Consider the following 22,678-nt stretch of genomic DNA (forward strand, 5'->3'; position numbering starts at 1 on the left):
TTTCCTGCAGGTTAGGGGCTACATTTCTGAAAATGGAGCTGGTGATCAGGTCAGAATTAACGGAATTCTCAGTGCTGAGAAGTACAAGCAGATTCTCATTCATCACATAATGCCATCAGGGAGGCATCTGTTCTGTCCTGAATTCATTCTGCTGCAGGGCAATGACCCCAGATACACAGCCGAGGTCATAAAGAACTATCTTCAGTGAAAAAGATGAACAAGGATCTCAACATCATCGAGGTTGTCTGGGATTATCTGGAGAAGTAGAAGCAAATGAGACAGCCAAAGTCTGCAGAAGAAATGTGGCAAGTTCTTCAAGGTGTGTGAAACAACCTACCGAACAAAACAAAGTACATTTATATCATAGTGTATATGCTATAAACAACCTTGAGATTTCTCTCTTTACAGACCACCACAAAACAGACACCCAATAAAACCCATTAAAGAAGACTGTCAAACACCCGATGTGCAGAAGAAAAAAAAACAAATCATGCAAACAATAAAAATAAGCAACTAACATTCAAATTTGAAGTTCATGAAAGTGAGTGCATAGCCACAAAGACAATCATCACTGTAGCCAATTCAGAGGCCCATTAGTTGCAGGCTTACAGTCACAGTTCAGAGCAGAGATGAGTAAACCCCATGGAGCAGGGAGCTGAACTGGCTAGCCCCAACATCCTGATCTTTTCAATCTGGCCCAGTGCTTAAATCATTCGAACTTTGGGCTGTTCTTCTCTGTCTGACCCAGGTCCTGGTGCTTTGATACACTTTCCCACCAAGATTTGGCCTCTACCCCAACCTTTCCTAGTGCTTAAATTGATTTAGCCTTGGGACTTTAGACCTGGGCCCTGCTCCCTTGACTCTGCCTCACCTCACTCAGTTCTGCTGCTTTGAATCCAAGTCTGCTCCACCAATGGCCAGACATCGGCTCATTCGCTGCTCTTGGGCCCGGGTCTGGGTCCTGGCCCTGTTGCCTTGAGTCAGCCTGTGTATGCCATACCGCAACTGTCCTGTGCCTTTGAGATTTCAGTTTGTACCTCAAAAATACCTGGTTGTACAGGTGGTTCAAAAGCTTAACTCTGAAAGGTAATTGACAGGCTATTGATTGTAGTGATTGCCAGAAAAAATTTGATTAGTAGTTAGTAGTTTTGTTTGCTACTGTCAAGTAGTGCCTGTGCATCACCAGCGCCATCTTAACCAGTGATGATTTTCTTATAAAACTGCATGACAGTGTACCGTAGAGAATTGATACAGTTTTTAAGGCAAAGGCTGGTCATACCAAATATTGACTTGATTTAGTTTTTTTTTTACTGTCTACTGTTCTTTATAGTATGTTTTGATATTTAGAAACTTCTCCTTTCATTGTTTTTGTAAGCATCTGTGCTTATAATGTTTTATTTTTACACGTGCCTAAGACTTTTGCATTGTACTCTGTTAACATTACTCCAACCACTTTTATTGATCTCTTGATTTATTCCACACATAAATCCACTGCTTTTCACTTAAATTCTGAATATAGAAGCTACATATACAAAAGCACTTTTGAGTTCAACGGACCAGGCTGACTCTTCCAATAGCAATACTACCTTCTGCTTTTTTGTTAGTTTCTAATTTGTATATTGTTGTGGGCAAGTAATCAGTTCCTGATTTTGCTACCTAGGCCATGCTCCTTTATTTATTGATAGGACATTTGTATTGGGGTTCTTTATTAATTTGTCACTCAAGCCTACATTGCTAGTTCCAATGTGATCAGTTTTTCTTGGGCTAAGTTGGGTATGGTCAGGTTTCTGATCTCTCATTTTCCTGTTAATTTTAACTTACTGTTCAGCTGAGACAACGTGGAGCAGAACTGATCTGGCAGTTTCTTGTGACTGTGATCTTGCTTCTCAGACATTTGGGTATAAGATAGATAACTTATTCTCCTCAACCATAGTGATGATAGTCCTGTTATTTTTTTAACTTGTAGCCTACTCATGCCATGAGTCAAGCTGCTGATTTTGTTTTGAGTAATGCAACTACAAAAACATGCTCTTGTCAGCCCATGTCCCAGTGTGAATCGGGAACTGCTCTTTAATCCAAATTTATTCTCTCATCATTATTTTATCACCATTAAATGTTTGCTTATCTGTATCTTCATTATTTCTCTGACAGGAAGTTTTTGATTCTTAAAAGAACTAATTGCCTTTTCATGAACTACTCAGCATCAATACATTGCAAAGAAATTAAATGCTCTAACAGAGTATTTTATAAGACTCACCTGATGTTTGGGTTTAAATTGCCTTGTCCTTTATTGAAGGGTAAGCAGACTCCTGAATGAAATGGGGAACTATTGCAAAATTTGACTATAATTTTTCATTGCTCTTTGATCAGTGGCGCGATGCTGATGCGATTTCTTTGTTTAAGCAGCACATTAGAATAAACTAAGCACTTGCAGATTTGTTGGTCTGACATTAGTGGGCAAATTATTTAGGCAAAATAACTAAAGGCAAGTGTAAATTGGCATTTTAAAGGACACAAACTGGCAGGTGCAGGTGGGTTGAGGATTGTCAAATTACTTTCAATCCAGATAAATGTGAGGTATTGCATTTTGGGTGATCGGTGTTATGGAACAGTACAAGTGCATAGTTTACTGAAAGTGGCACCAATGGTAGAGAAGGTGTTTGGCATCCTGGCCTTCAGACAGGGCAGCGATTCTGGGCGTTGGTGACTGTGTTGCAGTATGTGACCTTGGTGAGGCTGCATTTAGAGTATTGCATAGGATTTTGGTTCCCCAAGGGGGTGCCATAAATGAGGGCATAGGCTTATGATCAGAGGTGAAAGATTTTAAAGGGACGTGAGGGGTGGCTTCTTCACGCAAAGAATGGTGCGTATTTGGAATAAGCTGCCAGAAGCAATGGTTGTGATGGGCACACTACCAATATTTAAAAGCCATCTAAGTAAGTACACGGATAGGAGAGTTTAGAATCAGGTTTAATATCACTGAGGTATGTCGACCAATTTGTTGTTTTGCTGTAGCAGTGCAGTGCATAATAATTTGAAAAACTATAAATTACTATAAGAAACTTATTAAATTAAGTAGTGCCAAAAGAGAGCAAAATAAATAGTGAGGTAGTGTCTATTCAAAAATCTGATGACTGGGAAGAAGCTGTTCCCAACTAAATGTTTTGAGTGTGTGTCTTCAGGCTCCTGTACCACTGGCTTGTTGGTAGCAATGAGAAAAGGGCAAGTCCTGGGTGATGGTGGTCCTTGATTGATGCTGCCTTCTTGAGTTGAGAGGGCCAAATGCAGACAGATGGGACTCGCTTGCTGGGTAACACAATCAGTATTGTCAAGTTGGGGCAAATGGTCCATTTCCATGATGTATGATTTGGACAGTCAACATAGATTTGTGAACAAAATGTCTTATCTGCCTTTCATTGGAATTTTTTTTGAGAGGCTAGTTTATATTGATTGAAGTAAGATCACTCAGTTTTGATAGTGTTTGAAGTCCCAAATGGCAGATTGTTGAAAGAAATTACAAAACTGTGTGTTTCAAAAGATGGTGGCAAATTGTTTAAAAATAAATAGTTCATTTAGAAAGCAGTTATATTCAGGAATTTTATGCCAGGAAGGCTTAAATGTGAGAATATATTTTGAGAAGGCATACAGTATAGGAAAATATAAAATAAATGAGGAAACTATGAGCAGAGGCATCTTTTAATAAATTCCTGAAGATAATTAGATTGATAAAGTGATTAAGAAGGCATAATTGATTCTTTATTGTCTGATACTTCGAATGCTCCTGCTTTGAGAGTGCTGTAATGAGTAAATCATTAAGGCCGAGATTAGAAAGTTGCATGCATAGAGGTGACAATAGCTGTGGAGGATACAGAAGAGAATTACAATGACAATGTCAGGGCTGAGGGTAGATTGTCTAGACTTTTGCCAGAACAGTTAGTAGAGAGGTTGTGGAGACATGTTGTTAAGACCTCAGACAAAGTCAAGAAACAAAAGGTTCAGCATGGTGTAACTAATACCCTGAGCTGCATAAATTTCAATGCAAGAACTATTGTAGGAAAGGCAGATGAGCTCAGGGCATGGATCAACACCTGGAATTGTGATATTGTACCCATTAGTGAGACTTAGTTGCAGGAGGGGCAGGACTGACAGCTCAATAGCAGTTATTTTAAACATGACAGAGCGGAAGGGGTCATCTCTAGTCAGGGAAAATGTCACGGCAGTGACTATTCAGAACAGACTGGAGAACTTGTATAGTGAGATGCTATGGGTGGAACTGAGAAATAAGAAAGGCATGTCCACATTAATAGTCTACATTACAGACTGCCCAACAGTCTGAGGGATTTCGAGGAACAAATTTGTAAAGAGGTTGCGGACTATCGCAAGAAACATAAGATTGTTATAGTAGGTGATTTTTAACTTTCCACATTTTGACTGGGACTCCCATACTGTAAAAGAACTAGATGGGATAAAGTTTTCAAATGTGTTCAGTAAAGTTTCCTTATTCAGTACAATAAGGAAATTCAGTGGTGCAAGAATGTTTGTGAGCCCTGTAGAATTTTCTCTATTTCTGCATAAATATGACCTAAAATGTGATCAGGTCTTCATTTAAGTCATAACACTAGATGAAGAGAACCCAATTAAATAAATAACATAAAAACATTAAACTTGTTCATTTATTAATTGAGAAAATTGATCCAAAATTACATGTATTTGTTGGAAAATGTATGTGAACTTTTGCTTTCAGTTACTCATGTGACTCCCTTGTACAGCAGTAATTTCAACTAAACATTTCTGGTAGCTGTTGATCAGTCTGCACATCGGCTTGGCGGAATTTTAGGCCATCCTCCTTACAAAATTGCTTCACCTCTGGGATGTTGGTGGGCTCCTTTGCATGAACTGCTTGCTTCAGTTTCTTCCATGACATTTCTATAGGATTAAGGCCAGGATTTTGATTCTGCTGTTCCAAAACACAAGTTTTCTTCTCTTTGAACCATTGTGTTGTTGATTTACTCTTGTCTTTTGGATCACTGTTTTGTTGCATAATCAACTTCTATTAAGCTTCAGGTGATGGACTGCTACTTTGACGTTCTTCTGTAAAATGTCTTGATGCAATTTTGAATTAATTGTTCCCTCAATGATTGTAAGCAGTCTGCAATCCACGATGCTTCTTCCACCATGCCTCACAGTTTGAATGAGGTTCTACTCAGCAGGTCGGGCAGCATCTGTAGAAACAAGCAGTCAATGTTTCGGGCTGAGACCCTTCGTCCTGATTCATCCAGCTTGTTTGTACGTGTTGATTTGACCACAGCATCTGCAGTGTAGTTTGTGTTTGAATGAGGTTCTGGTGTTGGTGTGCAGTGCCCTTTTTCCTACAAACATAGCAATGTACATTTCTGCCAGGAAGTTTAACTTCTGTCTCATCTGTCCACAGAGCATTGTCCCAGAAGCTTTGTAGAACATCCAGGTGGTCTTCTGCAAACTTGAGATGTGCAGCAATGTTTGTTTGTGTTTTTTTTTGGAGAGCAGGGTGTTTTCTTCGTGGTGTCCTTCAAGAACACCATTCCTGTTTAGTGTTTTTCTTATAGTGGGCACATGAACAGAGATTTTAGCAAGCTCGAGAGATATCTGCATGTCTTTTGCTGCTCCCCTTGAGTGTTTTTCCACCTCCTTCAGCATTGCATGTTGTGCTCTTGGTGTGATCTCTGCAGGATGCCCACTCGTAGAGGGAGTAGCAACAGTACTGAGTTCCCTCCATTTGTAGACAGTTTCTCTTTCTGTGGACTGATGAACACTCAGGTTTTTAGAAATGCTTTTGTAACCTTTTCCAGCTTCATATAGTTCTACAATTCTTCTCCTAAGATCCTCTGGAAGTTGTTTTGATTAAGGCATAAACAGATCAATCTTGGGAAGAGCAGGCTCTGTCAGTAGCCTGACTTTGTCCTTTTTATAGGGCAGAGCACCTCTGCAACCCACACCTCCAGTTTCATCTCACTGATTGGAACACCTGACTTCGAATAGCTTTTGGGCACAAGGAGACCCCTGATGATTCTTTCAGTGTTTTTTCACTATCCTCTGCAGGATACCTGCATCTTCTGTACCATGCGATGATGCAGCCAGACAGGGCACTCTTGATGGTGCTCTTGTAGAAAGTTGTCAGAAAGGGATGGGGATCCTTGCATGCCTCAGTCTCAAAGTGTAGATGCTACTGTATCTACATGACCACAAGCCAAGTATTAGGGAGTCACCAGCATGGATGTGATGGGCATGTCATTGCCTCTTTCAGGATTATATATCATCATAATTCAGAATTGACTGGGCCATTGACAATTATTTCATTTTTAGATGCAACTGTTAATGATGTTTGCTGGTACCTCTTTTAAATGCACAGTTCTGTGTTCAGTGTTGTATATAATTTTTAACAGTTGAGACCGTGCTGCGTAGGAAAGATAAATTCATTTACAGAATGTGTAGAAATAGTTAACAATAGTCAGTTGTTCATTGTCAAATAATGTGGATGTTGTGTAGCTGTTGCATGCAATTTTGTATACAAACCAGAGATGAGATTGCTCTCAAATAGTAACAAAAACCTTCCTCTAATTTTGTTGCAGACCATTTCAATTGTATACATTATAACTGCTATTGTTGGAGTTGAAGCTTGGTATGGACCCATCTTCCTCAATTTCCAGTACAGAGATCTCTTTACTACCATGATATTGAGTATGTACCTTCCTTTAACTATTTATTGTGTATCTTGGTTTATATAAAAAGACAAGGTTTACATATGCAGTTTTCCTCATAGTGATTTCAGTTTAAGGAACAGGAGGTATGTTATAAATATTTTTATTGTGAAACCTTTATAAAACTCTATTGCAAGTGGATTTAATGAAAATGTCGGACTTTTGTTTACCTATCTATTTTCATTTTGGAACCCGATACCAAGGGAGTTTATGAAGACCTGTGTTTTATGCATTTAATTACCTTTTAATTTTTGTGTGCATTGAAAAGATAGGGCAGAGTGATGGAAATGTATGAATTCATGTTCCCTTTGTTTATGGGTAACACGTAGGGAGTGTGATTATATTTATAACCATAAGATACAAGAGCAGAATTAGGCCATTTGGCCCATTGAGGTTGCTCCGCCAGTTCATTATGGCTGATCCATTTTCCCTCTGAGCCTCAATCTCTAAAAGGATGTCTCTCTATTCTGAGGCAGTGTCCTCTGGTCTTAGACTCCTCCACCAAAGGAAACATCTCTTCACATCCACTCTATCGAGGACTTTTCAACATCTGACATAGTGGAGCTGTCCTGCTTTCCCATTCCAAACCTTCACCATTTCATCTGGCAAAGGATGTAATTAGGCATATTGTTGTTAGTTCATGATGAGGTAATGAAATTTTATTTCAGGGTGTGCCACTGGGCAGTACAGTAGTACCCAGCCCTGGCAGTCAAACACAGTGATTATCAACAAGCTTCAGTCATGGAGTCCATCAGTGGCATTTGGTCCTAAGGATGCTTGTCATAGACTTCATCTCTAGGAAGAAAATCTCCTTAATAGGGTTAAGGAATGGCAAGTATGGTGGAAGGAATTCCATGCACGAACCTTAAACTGGACTGTCATTGCAAGTGGTGGAAAGATACATTGCTCCAAATGATGACATAGTGTGGGCCATTGATCCTGGAATCCTGTTCCTCAAATGCTGAATTGTCTATAAAGCCCATCAAGGAACGTGATCAAGTGTGGAGGGGGTATATGAGGCCCACTTGTTGAGATGTATGCCAAAGACCAGGTTCTGATACGGCTGCACACGTGGCAATGTTTCAATCATACTGGCATGGTACCTAGACTGTTGCCCTTTGCCCCACAACATTCCTTCCTTGCCTCCTTGTCTTGGACAAGGCTGGTGCATCATCAGATTTGCAATGATTGCAAATTGAAGCCACTTATAACCATATAACCATATAACAATCACAGCACGGAAACAGGCCATCTTGGCCCTCCTAGTCCGTGCCGAACCCTTAATCTCACCTAGTCCCACCTACCCGCACTCAGCCCATAACCCTCCACTCCTTTCCTGTCCATATACCTATCCAATTTTACCTTAAATGACACAACTGAACTGGCCTCTGCTACTTCTACAGGAAGCTCATTCCACACAGCTATCACTCTTTGAGTAAAGAAATACCCCCTCGTGTTTCCCTTAAACTTCTGCCCCCTAACTCTCAAATCATGTCCTCTAGTTTGAATCTCCCCTACTCTCAATGGAAACAGCCTGTTCACGTCAACTCTATCACTCTCAAAATTTTAAATACCTCGATCAAATCCCCCCTCAACCTTCTACGCTCCAATGAATAGAGACCTAACTTGTTCAACCTTTCTCTGTAACTTAATTGCTGAAACCCAGGTAACATCCTAGTAAATCGTCTCTGCACTCTCTCTAATTTATTGATATCTTTCCTATAATTCGGTGACCAGAACTGCACATAATATTCCAAATTTGGCCTTACCAATGCCTTGTACATTACATCCCAACTTCTGTACTCAATGCTTTGATTTATAAAGACCAGCGTTCCAAAAGCCCTCTTCACTACCCTATCTACATGAGACTCCACTTTCAGGGAACTATGCACAGTTATTCCTAGATCTCTCTGTTCCTCTGCATTCCTCAATGCCCTACCATTTACTCTGTATGTTCTATTTGGATTATTCCTGCCAAAATGTAGAACCTCACACTTCTCAGCATTAAACTCCATCTGCCAACGTTCAGCCCATTCTTCTAACCGGCATAAATCTCCCTGCAAGCTTTGAAAATCCACCTCATTATCCACAACACCTCCTACCTTGGTATCATTGGCATACTTACTAATCCAATTTACCACCCCATCATCCAGATCATTTATGTATATTACAAACAACATTGGGCCCAAAACAGATCCCTGAGGCACCCTGCTAGTCACCGGCCTCCATCCCGATAAACAATTATCCACCACTACTCTCTGGCATCTCCCATCTAGCCACTGTTGAATCCATTTTATTACTCCAGCATTAATACCTAACGACTGAACCTTCTTAACTAACCTTCCATGTGGAACTTTGTCAAAGGCTTTGCTGAAGTCCATATAGACTACATCCACTGCCTTACCCTCGTCAACATTCCTCGTAACTTCTTCAGAAAATTCAATAAGGTTTGTCAAACATGACCTTCCACGCACAAATCCATGCTGGCTACTTCTAATCAGATCCCGTCTATCCAGATAATTATAAATACTATCTCTAAGAATACTTTCCATTAATTTACCCACCACTGATGTCAAACTGACAGGTCTATAATTGCTAGGCTTCCTCCTAGAACCCTTTTTAAACAATGGAACCACATGAGCAATACGCCAATCCTCCGGCACAATCCCCGTTTCTAATGACATATTAAAGATCACCGTCAGAGCTCCTGCTATTTCTACACAAACTTCCCTCAAGGTCCTGGGGAATATCCTGTCAGGACCTGGAGATTTATCCACTTTTAAATTTCTTAAAAGCGCCAGTACCTCCACCTTTTTAATTGTCATAGGTTCCATAACTTCCTTACTTGTTTCCCACACCTTAGACAATTCAATATCCTCCTTAGTGAATACCGAAGAGAAGAAATCATTCAAAATCTCTCCCATCTCCTTCGGTTCCACACATAGCTGACCACTCTGATTCTCTAAGGGGCCAATTTTATCCCTCACTATCCTCTTGCTTTTAATATAACTGTAGAACCCTTTCGGATTTACTTTCACCTTATTTGCCAAACCAACCTCGTATCTTCTTTTAGCTTTTCTAATCTCTTTCTTAAGATTCCTTTTACATTCTTTATATTCCTCGAGCAATTCCTTTACTCTATGCTGCCTATATCTATTGTAGACATCCCTCTTTTTCTGAACCAAATTTCTAATATCCCTCGAAAACCATGGTGCTCTCAAACCTTTAACCTTTCCTTTCACCCTAACAGGAACATAAAGATTCTGTACCCTCATAATTTTACCCTTAAATGACCTCCATTTCTCTATTACATCCTTCCCATAAAACAACTTGACCCAATCCACTCTCTCTAAATCCCTTCGCATCCCCTCAAAGTTAGCCTTTCTCCAATCAAAAATCTCAACTCTAGGTCCAGTCCTGTCCTTCTCCATAATTATATTGAAGCTAATGCTATTGTAATCACTGGACCCGAAGTGCTCCCCAACACATACATCTGTCAGCTGACCTATCGCATTCACTTTGAGGCAATAATTTAGGATTGATTGCTGTCAGCTGGGCACACTTGATTGTGTTTTGCTTGACTCGACATTCCCAAGGGAAAAAGATGTTGCAATGGTTAATGTAGTTACAGTAAATGTGGGTGATGGTTAAAGAGTGCAAGCAGCTAGAAGTTATGAAAACTTTAGGTATTCTAAATCCAGTCAAGCTGTTTACTTTTGGATCTTGTGTGCATCCATAAGATCCTTAAACTATGTTTATATTCCTATTAGTTTCTCATAGTCAAGTACTGATTAAGCAAACAAGGTTTAAGAAACTCAAACAGCTAAAGGACAAAATAACGTGATATTGTGATACCTCTATACATGTAGGTAGGATTTGGATATTGAAATTGAATGATTTGCGGTATGCATGTTGGGTCTATGTCCATCATCGGGATATAATAGTTGAAGTAATGGAAAATCCTACCACCTCATTACCACAACATTGGACTTCTTGACATAATTGTAAATGGAAATGTTAAAAGTAAAGATGATGTCCAGCTTCAATTCTTATCCAATGTATTATAGAGAGGCACACAATGTCTGTGGCTGGGCACAAGAGATCATTGAAGTTTCATTAGATAGAAACATAGAAAACCTACAGCAGAATACAGGCCCTTCAACCCACAAAGTTGTGCCGAATACATCCCTACCATAGAAATTATTAGGCTTACCTATAGCCCTCTATTTTACTAAGTTCCATGTACCTATCTAAAAGCCTCTTAGAAGACCCAATCGTATCTGCCTCCAACACCGTTGCCGGCAGCCCATTCCATGCACTCATCACTTTCTGAGTTTAAAAAAAAACTTACCCCTGACATCTCCTCTGTACCTACTCCCCAGCACCTTAAACCTGTGTCCTCTTGTGGCAACCATTTCAGCCCTAGGGAAAAAGCCTCTGGCTATCCACAACATCAATGCCTCTCATCATCTTATACACCTCTATCAGGTCACCTCTCATCCTCCGTCACTCCAAGGAGAAAAGACCAAGTTCACTCAACCAGTTCTCATAAGGCATGCTCCCCAATCCAGGCACATCCTTGTAAATCTCCTCTACTCATTGTCATCTCAATCAGAACATCTGGTTCTTTTGATATGGAATTTGGTTAAATGTTACTAAATTTGAGTTGGAATGAAAATGTTTGCAATTGAATGAATTTGTACTAATGCTTAAAGATGAATTAATTTGCTTTGTAGGTTGTGCCTTTATTGTCACATTTCCTGTGAGTTTGTACAATGTTTTCAAGTAAGTTTGATTTGAATTATTTTCCATTTAAGATTATTTTAAGTAAATTGTTGATTACTTTCAAAGCTAATATTTTAATATTTTGTAATTAAGTGGGTAGATAGATAATTTATAGATCCCAAAGGAAATTAGTGCACAGTAATGTTATAAGTGCACAGACATACAAAATTAGAAGAGAAGTGAAGAATAAAAAAGTTACCTTAAAAATAATATGTGAAAGATTTACAAGTCAAAGATTACCAGATTACAAGTTCACACTGATAAGATGGTCATGCATGAATACCAGTCAGTAAAGATTTTCTATTTATTATCAGTCTCCATTTCAAATAGTCTCAGAAATTAAGAGCATAAGATCTGCGTGTATCTATACAGTAAAGGACTTAGTGATAACAAAAGTGTTTTGCATTGGCTGGGAAGATAACACTTTAATTATAGCATTACATTACAGAACTGGGGTTGAGAGGGCAAACTGCTTTAAGTTCCTTGGTATTCAAGTCACTGAGGACCTCACGTGGTCTGCACACTCCAGCTGTGTGGTGAAAAGGCACAACAGTGCCTCTTTCACCTCAGGGTTGAGGAAGTTTGGTATGGGCCCCCTCTCTACAGAACTCTCTACAGGGCACAATTGAGAGCATCCTGACTGGCTGCATCATTATCTGGTATGGAAACTGTACCCTCCCCCCCCCCCCTTAATCTCAGGATTCTGCAGAGAGGGTTGTGGACAGCTCAGCAGATCTCTAGTTGTGAACTTCCCATGATTCATTACAGTTAGAAAGACAAGTGTGTAATAAGGGCCCGAAGGATCATCGGGTACCCAAGTCACCCCAACCATAATCTATTCTAGCTGCTACAATCCGGGAAATGGTACCACAGCATAAAAGCCAGGACCAATAGGTTCCAGGCCAGCATCTTCCACCAGGCCATCAGACCGATTAACTCACATTGATTCTATGTTACATTGACTGTTCTATTTATTATAAATTATTGTAAATTACTATGATTTCGCATTGCACATTTAGACAGAGATGTAACGTAAAGATTTTTACTTATGCATGTGAAGGATGTAAGAAATCAAGGTCAGTTCAATTGATTAAGAACTAATGCAAAATAGATCTGAAGTGAAGCACAATGATGATACATAACTGACATACTTAATGTTGTTTTGCTAATATTATAAACTATTTCTGGATACAAACTTAGCCAAACTATTGAGCATACTCAAAGGAGGTGTCATGGAAAGTTAAGATTTGCAAAGTAAAGTATGAACCTTTTTTTTTAAAAAAAAGTTTTAAACTTTTCCTTAAGATATTTCAAGTGCTTTGTGTTATATTGCATGGGGAAGCAATTTATGATTAAATGCCTTTTGTAGACAATAACTATGACAACCATATAACCATATAACAATCACAGCACGGAAACAGGCCATTTCGGCCCTCCTAGTCCGTGCCGAGCTCTTAATCTCACCTAGTCCCACCTACCCGCTCTCAGCCCATAACCCTCCACTCCTTTCCTGTCTATATACCTATCCAATTTTACCTTAAATGACACAACTGAACTGGCCTCTACTACTTCTACAGGAAGCTCATTCCACACAGCTATCACTCTCTGAGTAAAGAAATACCCCCTCGTGTTTCCCTTAAACTTCTGCCCCCTAACTCTCAAATCATGTCCTCTCGTTTGAATCTCCCCTACTCTCAATGGAAACAGCCTATTCACGTCAACTATCTATCCCGCTCAAAATTTTAAATACCTCTATCAAATCCCCCCTTAATCTTCTACGCTCCAATGAATAGAGACCTAACTTGTTCAACCTTTCTCTGTAACTTAAATGCTGAAACCCAGGTAACATCCTAGTAAATCGTCTCTGCACTCTCTCTAATTTATTGATATCTTTCCTATAATTCGGTGACCAGAACTGTACACAATGTTCCAAATTTGGCCTTACCAATGCCTTGTACAATTTTAACATTACATCCCAACTTTTGTACTCAATGCTTTGATTTATAAAGGCCAGCGTTCCAAAAGCCTTCTTCACCACCCTATCTACATGAGACTCCACCTTCAGGGAACTATGCACTGTTATTCCTAGATCTCTGTGTTCCACTGCATTCCTCAATGCCCTACCATTTACCCTGTATGTTCTATTTGGATTATTCCTGCCAAAATGTAGAACCTCACACTTCTCAGCATTAAACTCCATCTGCCAACGTTCAGCCCATTCTTCTAACCGGCATAAATCTCCCTGCAAGCTTTGAAAACCCACCTCCTTATCCACAACACTTCCTACCTTAGTATCATTGGCATACTTACTAATCCGATTTACCACCCCATCATCCAGATCATTTATATATATTACAAACAACATTGGGCCCAAAACAGATCCCTGAGGCACCCCGCTAGTTACCAGCCTCCATCCCGATAAACAATTATCCACCACTACTCTCTGGCATCTCCCATCCAGCCACTGTTGAATCCATTTTATTACTCCAGCATTAATACCTAACGACTGAACCTTCTTAACTAACCTTCCATGTGGAACTTTGTCAAGGGCTTTGCTGAAGTTCATATAGACTACATCCACTGCTTTACCCTCGTCAACATTCCTCGTAACTTCTTCAAAAAATTCAATAAGGTTTGTCAAACATGACCTTCCACGCACAAATCCGTGCTGGCTACTCCTAATCAGATCCTGTCTATCCAGATAATTATTAATACTATCTCTAAGAATACTTTCCATTAATTTACCCACCACTGATGTCAAACTGACAGGTCTATAATTGCTAGGCTTACTTCTAGAACCCTTTTTAAACAATGGAACCAATACGCCAATCCTCTGGCAAATTCCCCGTTTCTAATGACATCTTAAAGATCTCTGTCAGAGCTCCTGCTATTTCTACACACACTTCCCTCAAGGTCCTGGGGAATATCCTATCAGGACCCGGAGATTTATCCACTTTTAAATTTCTTAAAAGCGCCAGTACCTCCACCTCTTTAATTGTCATAGGTTCCATAACTTCCTTACTTGTTTCCCACACCTTAGACAATTCAATATCCTTCTCCTTAGTGAATACCGAAGAGAAGAAATCGTTCAAAATCTCTCCCATCTCCCTCGGCTCCACACATAGCTGACCACTCTGATTCTCTAAGGGGCCAATTTTCTCCCTCACTATCCTCTTGCTTTTAATATAACTGTAGAAACCTTTCGGATTTACTTTCACCTTATTTGCCAAATCAACCTCGTATCTTCTTTTAGCTTTTCTAATCTCTTTCTTAAGATTCCTTTTACATTCTTTATATTCCTCGAGCAATTCCTTTACCCCATGCTGCCTATATCTATTGTAGACTTCCCTCTTTTTCTGAACCAAATTTCTAATATCCCTTGAAAACCATGGTGCTTTCAAACCTTTAACCTTTCCTTTCACCCTAACAGGAACATAAAGATTCTGTACCCTCATAATTTCACCCTTAAGTGACCTCCATTTCTCTATTACATCCTCCCCATAAAACAACTTGACCCAATCCACTCTCTCTAAATCCCTTCGTATCTCCTCAAAGTTAGCCTTTCTCTCTCTAAATCCCTTCGCATCTCCTCAAAGTTAGCCTTAACAACGTTCCAATATTTCGCTTAATTCTGGTTTTCTTAATATTTAGGGCATATCGGTCTGGCACATTGAAGCAACACTCTTTCTATGAAGCCATGCTTCCATTCGTTTCACCAGTATTACTCTTCGGTCTCTGTCTACTTTGGGTCCGTATATCACCATATGATGTTCTAGAGAAACATCCAAGAATTTTATATTTTTTAGTTGGGACAGCATTTTCTAATATTACGGTAAGTCAGCATTTTGTAATATTACAGTAAACATTTTGTAGTACAGGTTGAGTACCCTTTATCCAAAATCTGAATTTTTTTTTAAGTGGTAAAAAAAAAAGTTTTATGAAGTTTTCCTTGAGTGGGAGTCCTGTCTTGAGCTAAACCTTGAGATATCGGGAGCTTTGTGCTATATTGCATGGTAAAGCAATTTATGATAAATGCCTTTTGTAGAAAATAAGTTTGTCAACATCACAAACGGAAAATTGCATAAGACTCTGGGAAGGTTCCAAAATGATGCACAGGTCTCTGCACACCACAGATAATTTTGAGAAGTCATCTCACATATGATGATGTTAATGAGAAATAGAAATACTGTGCATGTATTGAAAGACTGGATTTGTCAGTGTTGGAATAAACATACACAGCTTAACATTATGCTGATCATGAAGCAAGGAAAGATCTATTTCGTCAAACTGAAAATTGAAGGTAATTGAGAATATTCAGCAGACTGGTTGCAAAAGTGTAAGGAATTTGATTTAAGATTGGGGTGGCACGGTAACATAGTGGTTAGCACAATGATTTACAGTACTAGCAATCTGGGTTCAATTTCTGCTGTATGTAAGGAGTTTGTATGTTTTCCCCATGACCACATGGGTTTCCTCCCACAGTCCAAAGGTGTACCAGTTAGTAGGTAAATTGGTCATTGTAATTTGCCCTGTGATTAGGCTAAGATTAAATTGGGGGATTGATGAGCAGGGCAGCGGAAGGGCTGATTCTGTGCTGAGTCTCATTAAATAAAATAAGAGGCTCAGCATTAAATTGTCACAATGTCGCAGAAGAAAATGTAGCACCTGAGCAAGTTTTCCAAATGCTGCTTTTGTCACCCTGCACACACTATATTTTCATTATATTAATGGTATGTAATAAATTTTACTGTTTATATTGTTATGTATCCCGTAACTGGATCACTTACCAGCAAAGATAGAGAGGTCCGTTGAAGTCTGATGTCACTATTTTCAAACATTTTTATTTATAAAGGGGCACAAAAGTAAGGTTAATACAAACATTCAGATAATGCACGTCGTCAATACTCAATCTAGAGCGCGGGTATAGTAATAATCATCATTAAGAAATGAGCTCTACTGTTGTCTAGGGGATAATATATTGTCCGTTGGAAATATAAAAGTCACTCAGAAGTCTGCAGGCTTCAGCCTTTTGGGAATCGCTGGGTTTCACGTGTTGTGACCGAGAGAGAGAGAGATTGGTGAGAAAAGGAAAGACTTGCCGGGTTTTTATGAAGCATCCGTTGAATCAGGGGAGCGGGCTCCCCCTCCCCGATGTTAGTTAAAAGCGGTTTTCCGTGATTCCAGCCACAGATTCCAATCCTGGAATCTAACACACGTGGCTTCCTTCAAAATGGCTTCCTGCTACGGTGGGATCATTCTCGTGTCTTCTTGGTGCGTCTGAAGGGGCTTTCCCCCCTCCAGACCCTCCTTTATACTTCCTCACGGGGTCACAGGTGTCAATCAGGTTGGGATGATACAATCTCTCTCTCAACCAGCCCACTTTGCCCGAGGGCTTTACACGTGGTCTCCATGAGACAATAGTCAATGTCGCCTTATTTTGCATCCCGCTGGAACGCAGTACTCTGCACGTCTCTCTCTCTCTCCCACTTCCTGTGTCTATTCAGCACGTCTCTCTCTCTCCCACTTCCTAGGTCTACTGACCCCCCCCCCCCCCCCCCAACTAGTGCTCTTGCGATTCTCACAAAGGAGGGGGCTGGGATTATAACAATATATATGCGATGAGCAAGTCTAAGACAAAGATTGCTTACCAGTAGCGAGTTGGAAATGGTGGCGAGCCTAAGCTATCATTATATATTCCGAAATCCAAAAAAATTCCAAACACTTCTGGCCTGCAACATTTCAGGTAGTGGGTACTCAAACTGTATTATGGTAAGATCTAACATTATGGCTGACTTATTAACTCATGTTGGTGAATTTGTGAAATTTCTCCATGTCCACGTAGCCCCTATCTGATCCTTCTATTTAAAATTCTGGGATAATCCAGAATTATAAATATAACACTGACATCTGTTATCTACTGCAAGCTGTTGTCTTAATTGACCTGTTCTAGTCCTGGCACTAACACTGGCTATTCATTCAGTTGCTTCTGTGACTTCATTCCCTTTATCCAATCTCCAGTTTAACCATGATCTTGCATCTAGGGTTTCTTATTGATTTTTCCGCTAATTTACCAATCTGATCAAACCTTATTCACCAACTGCTTTTTGATGATTATGTCCACTAAGTTACCAGTCATCGCATGTTTTGTTGACCAAAGAAAGTGATGTTTAACATTTGATCCTTGTGTATCTCCTTCAATCTATTTTGCCTTACTCCTCAAACGCTTTGTGCAACTTCTTACAAATTGCTGTCCCAACTTTAATCTCTCCTTTTCTCATGCACGCAGGTTACCTCACAAACCTGTGTCTGTCCTTCCCAAACTCCCTATGTGCCAAAGTACTGTCAAAGTCCTGGACTTCAAGCTTTGTTTCAAAAGTAACTTGTCTCAATCTGACCTTTTATGTGCTTTTAGCTTCTAGTTTGATTTCATTGTCCTTCAGTCTTCTACTTGTCAGTTTTCACTCTTAGCCCTATGCTGTCTCTTGGTGTTATCTTCAAAGAGCAGTGTCACTTTATATATGAGACTGACATTATAAAAAGCATGGACAACAAAGATTTTCCTGAAGACTTTTGGGTGTACCTTATGGATTTTGGGCTGTTGAACATGAAAATCACCATGAAATTTCCTTGCCATGCACTTTTTTGTAATAGCCTGTATTTGTTATTTCAATTCAAAATTCAAGTCAATTAAAATGTTGCCCACAATGTAAGCTGAAAAGTTTCTATCTTGTCTGGGGATGCTTGGGCCTGCATAGGAAGGGCAGATGCTGCATGGCAGGACCAGTTTAAGAAAGACTATAAAAGCATCACCGATACACTGTTCTACGAATTGTGTTTAAACGTATATCGGTTTGTGATCGGTTGATGCGCATGCACTATGTGCATAGCATATTGTGTGTACTTATTATAATAAAGTAATTGTATAGTCAGGAGTATATGTGATAGCAAAATGCCTCACCAATGTTGCCACAGCTGTGATACTTTGTTATATTTGTGGTGAGTATGCACTTAAATCTCAAAGAGGGAGCACGACTCCTCTTATTAAGAAAGTCTATGAGCTCTATTTTGGATGTAAAATTGGCGACCAAGACAAAGCCTGGGCTCCTCACATTTGTTGCTTTCGATCTTAGAGCATGGCTTGGAGGTACTCAGAAATCAATCCCAATGATATGGCCAGAGCAGAAGGATCATGTGACAGGCTGCTACGTCTGTCTGACCGGTGTGAATGGTTTCTCTGCTAAAAACAAGAAATCCATTGACTATTCCAATCTCCCTTTAGCTGTAAAGGGAGATTTAGCCTGTGCCACATGATAATAGAAAACAACACCAATTCTGATTTGATACAGATTTTGAACCTTTAATGTCAAGTGAGCCTCATCTCATAACTCAATCTGACCTAGTCAGAGACTTGGGTTTGTCAAAGGCAAAAGCAGAATTATTGTGTTCAAGACTGCACAGATGGAATCTGCTGTCACCACATGCAAAGATTTTCGTGAAGGATTTCAATTTTTGAGACAAATATTTATCAGAATAACTAATGCCAAGATTAAGGAAAGAATTTTTGTTGGTCCACAGTCGAACGGGTCATCAATAGTGGGACCAGAGAAAATTGCATGGAAGGCACTCAAGGAAGTTGTTGAAAATTTTATTGGCAACTACAGAATAGCAAACTACATGCAGCTGATTGACAACATGCTTTAAGCATAAAAAACCATGAAGTACAAAATGGCACTAAAGCTTAATTTTCTGTGTTCCCATTTTGACATCTTCCCTGCAAGTTGTGGGACATGTGATGAGCATGGTGAAAGGTTCCACCACGTGTACGGTTGTAGAGAAACAGTATCAGGACAAAGAAATCCAGCAATGCTGGTTGATTATTGTTAGACACTTAAGTGAGAAGCCTCAGACACTGAGTACAAATGAAAATCATCAACAAAACATTTTAGCTTAGCACAGTTTTGCAATTAAATGCATTGTATTCAATTAAAGTTAAATTCTTTTTCTCCAAATTCCTACGTGATACAAGTAATCTGAAATTATATTTGCATTCAGCTTCAAGCATTCTATCTTAACTACAAAAAAAAATTCTGAGGATACAACACTTCTGGGGAAAAAAATTGCTGTCCAGTGATATCAGAGTTGAATGTTGGTTACTGTCTCCCCCCCATTGTGTAAAACATGTAAACTATATGCGAACGTGAGAAATGTTGTTCTACTTTAAACTTGTATTTGTCTTTAAATCTAGGTTACACAGTACCCGTGTGCTGTACAGCAGCTTCAATATCAATGTATAGACCCTACACAATCAGAAAGACATTTATTAACCTTATACAGACTTAAAATTCCACTAATAGATCCTACCAGTGGATGTGATCCTGTCCATTTTCAAATCACTTGGAAAATCGAAGTATTCAGAGGTTGGGTGGATTATAAAGAGGTTTTTTCCTCCTTTTTTTGCAGAAATACAACATAATGTAATTTGCTTTTTCTTTCTGCTTTTAGTGCAAGCTCATAGTTTGCCAGATGAGTAACACACGCTGTCAGCCCCTCAGCTGCCTTCTCTTGCCTTTGGCTGTGGGTGTACTCATTGTGATCTCTGGTACCCTACATGACAATGAATATTATCTCCTTATCATATTGACCACAGTGGTAACTGCTGCACACATTCATTATGGAGTATGTGTGGTGAGTAGATTTCTTGTTCTTCATTCATTACTAAATAGTAACATCAAAGTAATTCTGAAGGGTAAATTCTAAGACTTCTGAATGATGACTGAAATTTATCTTAGTAGCATTCCCATCTTAATTCTAGAATATTCTTCCACACAGTAGTGTTGTATTAATTTGATTCTGGAGTTTAGAAAATATTCCAGTCTGATCCTAATGATTAGGACATATAGGATGCAAAATTAGCTTGATTTAGAAGGCAGAAGGGTGTTTTCTGTCAGGTTGATGGTAATTAGTGGAGTACGTCAAGGATTGGCGTCGAGTCCATTGTTTGTCATATACAGTATAAATGTCATGAAAATGTAAGTGAACTGACTCGTGCAAAAATTTTTCTCTTTTTAAAAAAATATTAGTTTTGGCAGAGTATGACAGGGGAAAAATTGTTTGTTATAAATTATCCAATGACAGGAGATGCAGAAGTGTCAATTTCTTGCAAAGGATGAACGGGGAAGAAGTTTAGTGGGGATCTGAGAAAGAACATTTTTACACAGAAGGTTGATATATGGAACACATTGACTGAAGAGGTAGGGACAGGTACACTAATAATTTATAAAGCATCAAGATAAGCACTTGAATTACTAAGTTATTGGAGTCTACAGATCAGCATCCTGGTTAATGCAATTAGTGCTGAGTGGTATTTGATAGTTGGCACAGGTGTGACTCTTCCTCTATTTAAAAACTTCAGGGTACAGTGTTTTACTTTTATCTTAAACAGGTAAATCAGCTGAGCAAACATTTTAACATATACGCCTTCTCCTTGAAGAAACCAAATACCGAATGACTAGAGGAAGAAGAGCAGAAAATTGGTTTGCAGGCTTCTGAAATATTGTAATGAATGGTCATTCCAGCAGCCTGTGAATGCTTCAGCCATCACTGTAAACTGTGCCCACCACCGTCATCAGTAGAAAACAGAAGAATAAGATGGTTCCTAAGTATTAAAATTGTTTTATAAGTGATTTGCAGGTGTAATAGTTAAATTAAGTATTTAAATAGACATTGAATGTGCACAAGTAAACAATGTGTGCAACTGACTAGCACTGGATTTTATTTTTGTGTTGCTGTCATTAAACTTCTGTTGTGCTGTTGAAGTCTTTAATAACCTAGATGGTAGCATGTATTTAAGAAAATCTGGGAAATCTTTCAACAGATTTCTATTTTATAGATTTGCAGTCTAAGACTTGGGCATTACAATTACGTTTTTGTAACTTACTCATTAGAAGTTCTGTGCAGCTTTTTCTTAAATACCTGTTTTGAAAGATCATTTCACTTTGTTCATGGTACCAATCAGGCAATGTTCATATTTTATTTCATAGTCCAATTAAGTAAACATGATAATGGAAACTGACTTGTTTTAGAGGGGCAGTATATATTGAAAATTGTCAAAATGTGATTCAGGCATGTATCTAAAGGAAACATTTTGAATGAGTAAAATATAGAACTTACAAAGGGAATTGAATGAAAATGTACAATCATTTTGAACATTGATAATTCTCAGAAACCAATCAAAACCTTTTGCTATTTTTACTTTTTCATATATTCAGTTTTGTGATGGTGAATGCATGCTGATTTTCTACTTTATTTTTCTTTACTGGAGGATTGTGCTTGAATGAAGAGTATACTAAAAGCCTTGGAGCAAAGTATACTTGGAAGGAACAAGCATGACTAACACTAACTGTATAGTTTCAAAAGCAAAATATTCGTACCTAAACTGTGTTTAGGAAAGGCAATGAATTTACTGTGTGGAGTTTGACATTTTAGTGATTTCACTGCTTTGGGGTTGGTGGGTGATGTTGGGATTATGTCGGCGGTCCAGCTTGATAGTGTAACGATTTGGCATGATGGGTCCTTCCTAAAGTGATTACAATTTAGTAAAGATTATTTTCCATGAAGGTACTGTATTTCTTACAAGTAATGATTACCATAATAAAACATGGCAACAATATTCATCTTCATATTACATCAGTCTAATTTCTGTTTGAAATCTAGCTTTGATCAATAGAATTATGGCAGTCCTAATTTGCATTAATTATTCATGACTGATTTAAAGCAATTCAACTGATCCAAATGAATATATATTAAGATGTTGATATATTTCTGACTTCCAGTCTGTGGCTATAAGACTGTATTGTTCATCTGTTTCATTTACTTAAGAAATGTGTGTTGCACATCATAATTGTATCTACATTGTCTCAAGATACTATAGAAATTAGACTTTTGTGCTGATAGAATTTAAATGTTATGTAATTCTATGTAATAATATCAGCACAAAATTCATATAACTACAAAAGTGGGGCCATGTAAGTATCAAGGAAGCATTGCACTTGTGTATTATCTTTGTATCCTGTTGAGCTCGTCTGTATCAGAAAAGTCATGCCTTTTAATACTGCAGCAGTATTTTCTGGTATTAGGTGCATATATTGTGAATATAT

The 22,678-nt window shown here is 38.8% G+C and overlaps 1 protein-coding gene across 1 annotated transcript in view; it reads left to right on the top strand.

Moving 5' to 3' along the window:
• The window catches only part of selenoi (selenoprotein I), a 66,735-nt gene extending 44,529 nt beyond the window's left edge, over positions 1 to 22,206 (top strand). Inside the window, exons 6-10 of the mRNA XM_059981751.1 lie at positions 6,609 to 6,717; positions 11,474 to 11,522; positions 15,174 to 15,354; positions 20,025 to 20,207; positions 20,965 to 22,206. Of these exons, the coding sequence (XP_059837734.1) occupies positions 6,609 to 6,717; positions 11,474 to 11,522; positions 15,174 to 15,354; positions 20,025 to 20,207; positions 20,965 to 21,030 (588 nt within the window). The 3' untranslated portion in view covers positions 21,031 to 22,206. The remainder of the gene's footprint in view (positions 1 to 6,608; positions 6,718 to 11,473; positions 11,523 to 15,173; positions 15,355 to 20,024; positions 20,208 to 20,964) is intronic.
• Positions 22,207 to 22,678: the final 472 nt, after the last annotated feature.

Source organism: Hypanus sabinus, chromosome 10 (genome assembly GCF_030144855.1).
Source record: "Hypanus sabinus isolate sHypSab1 chromosome 10, sHypSab1.hap1, whole genome shotgun sequence".
Classification (NCBI taxonomy): Eukaryota; Metazoa; Chordata; class Chondrichthyes; order Myliobatiformes; family Dasyatidae; genus Hypanus; species Hypanus sabinus.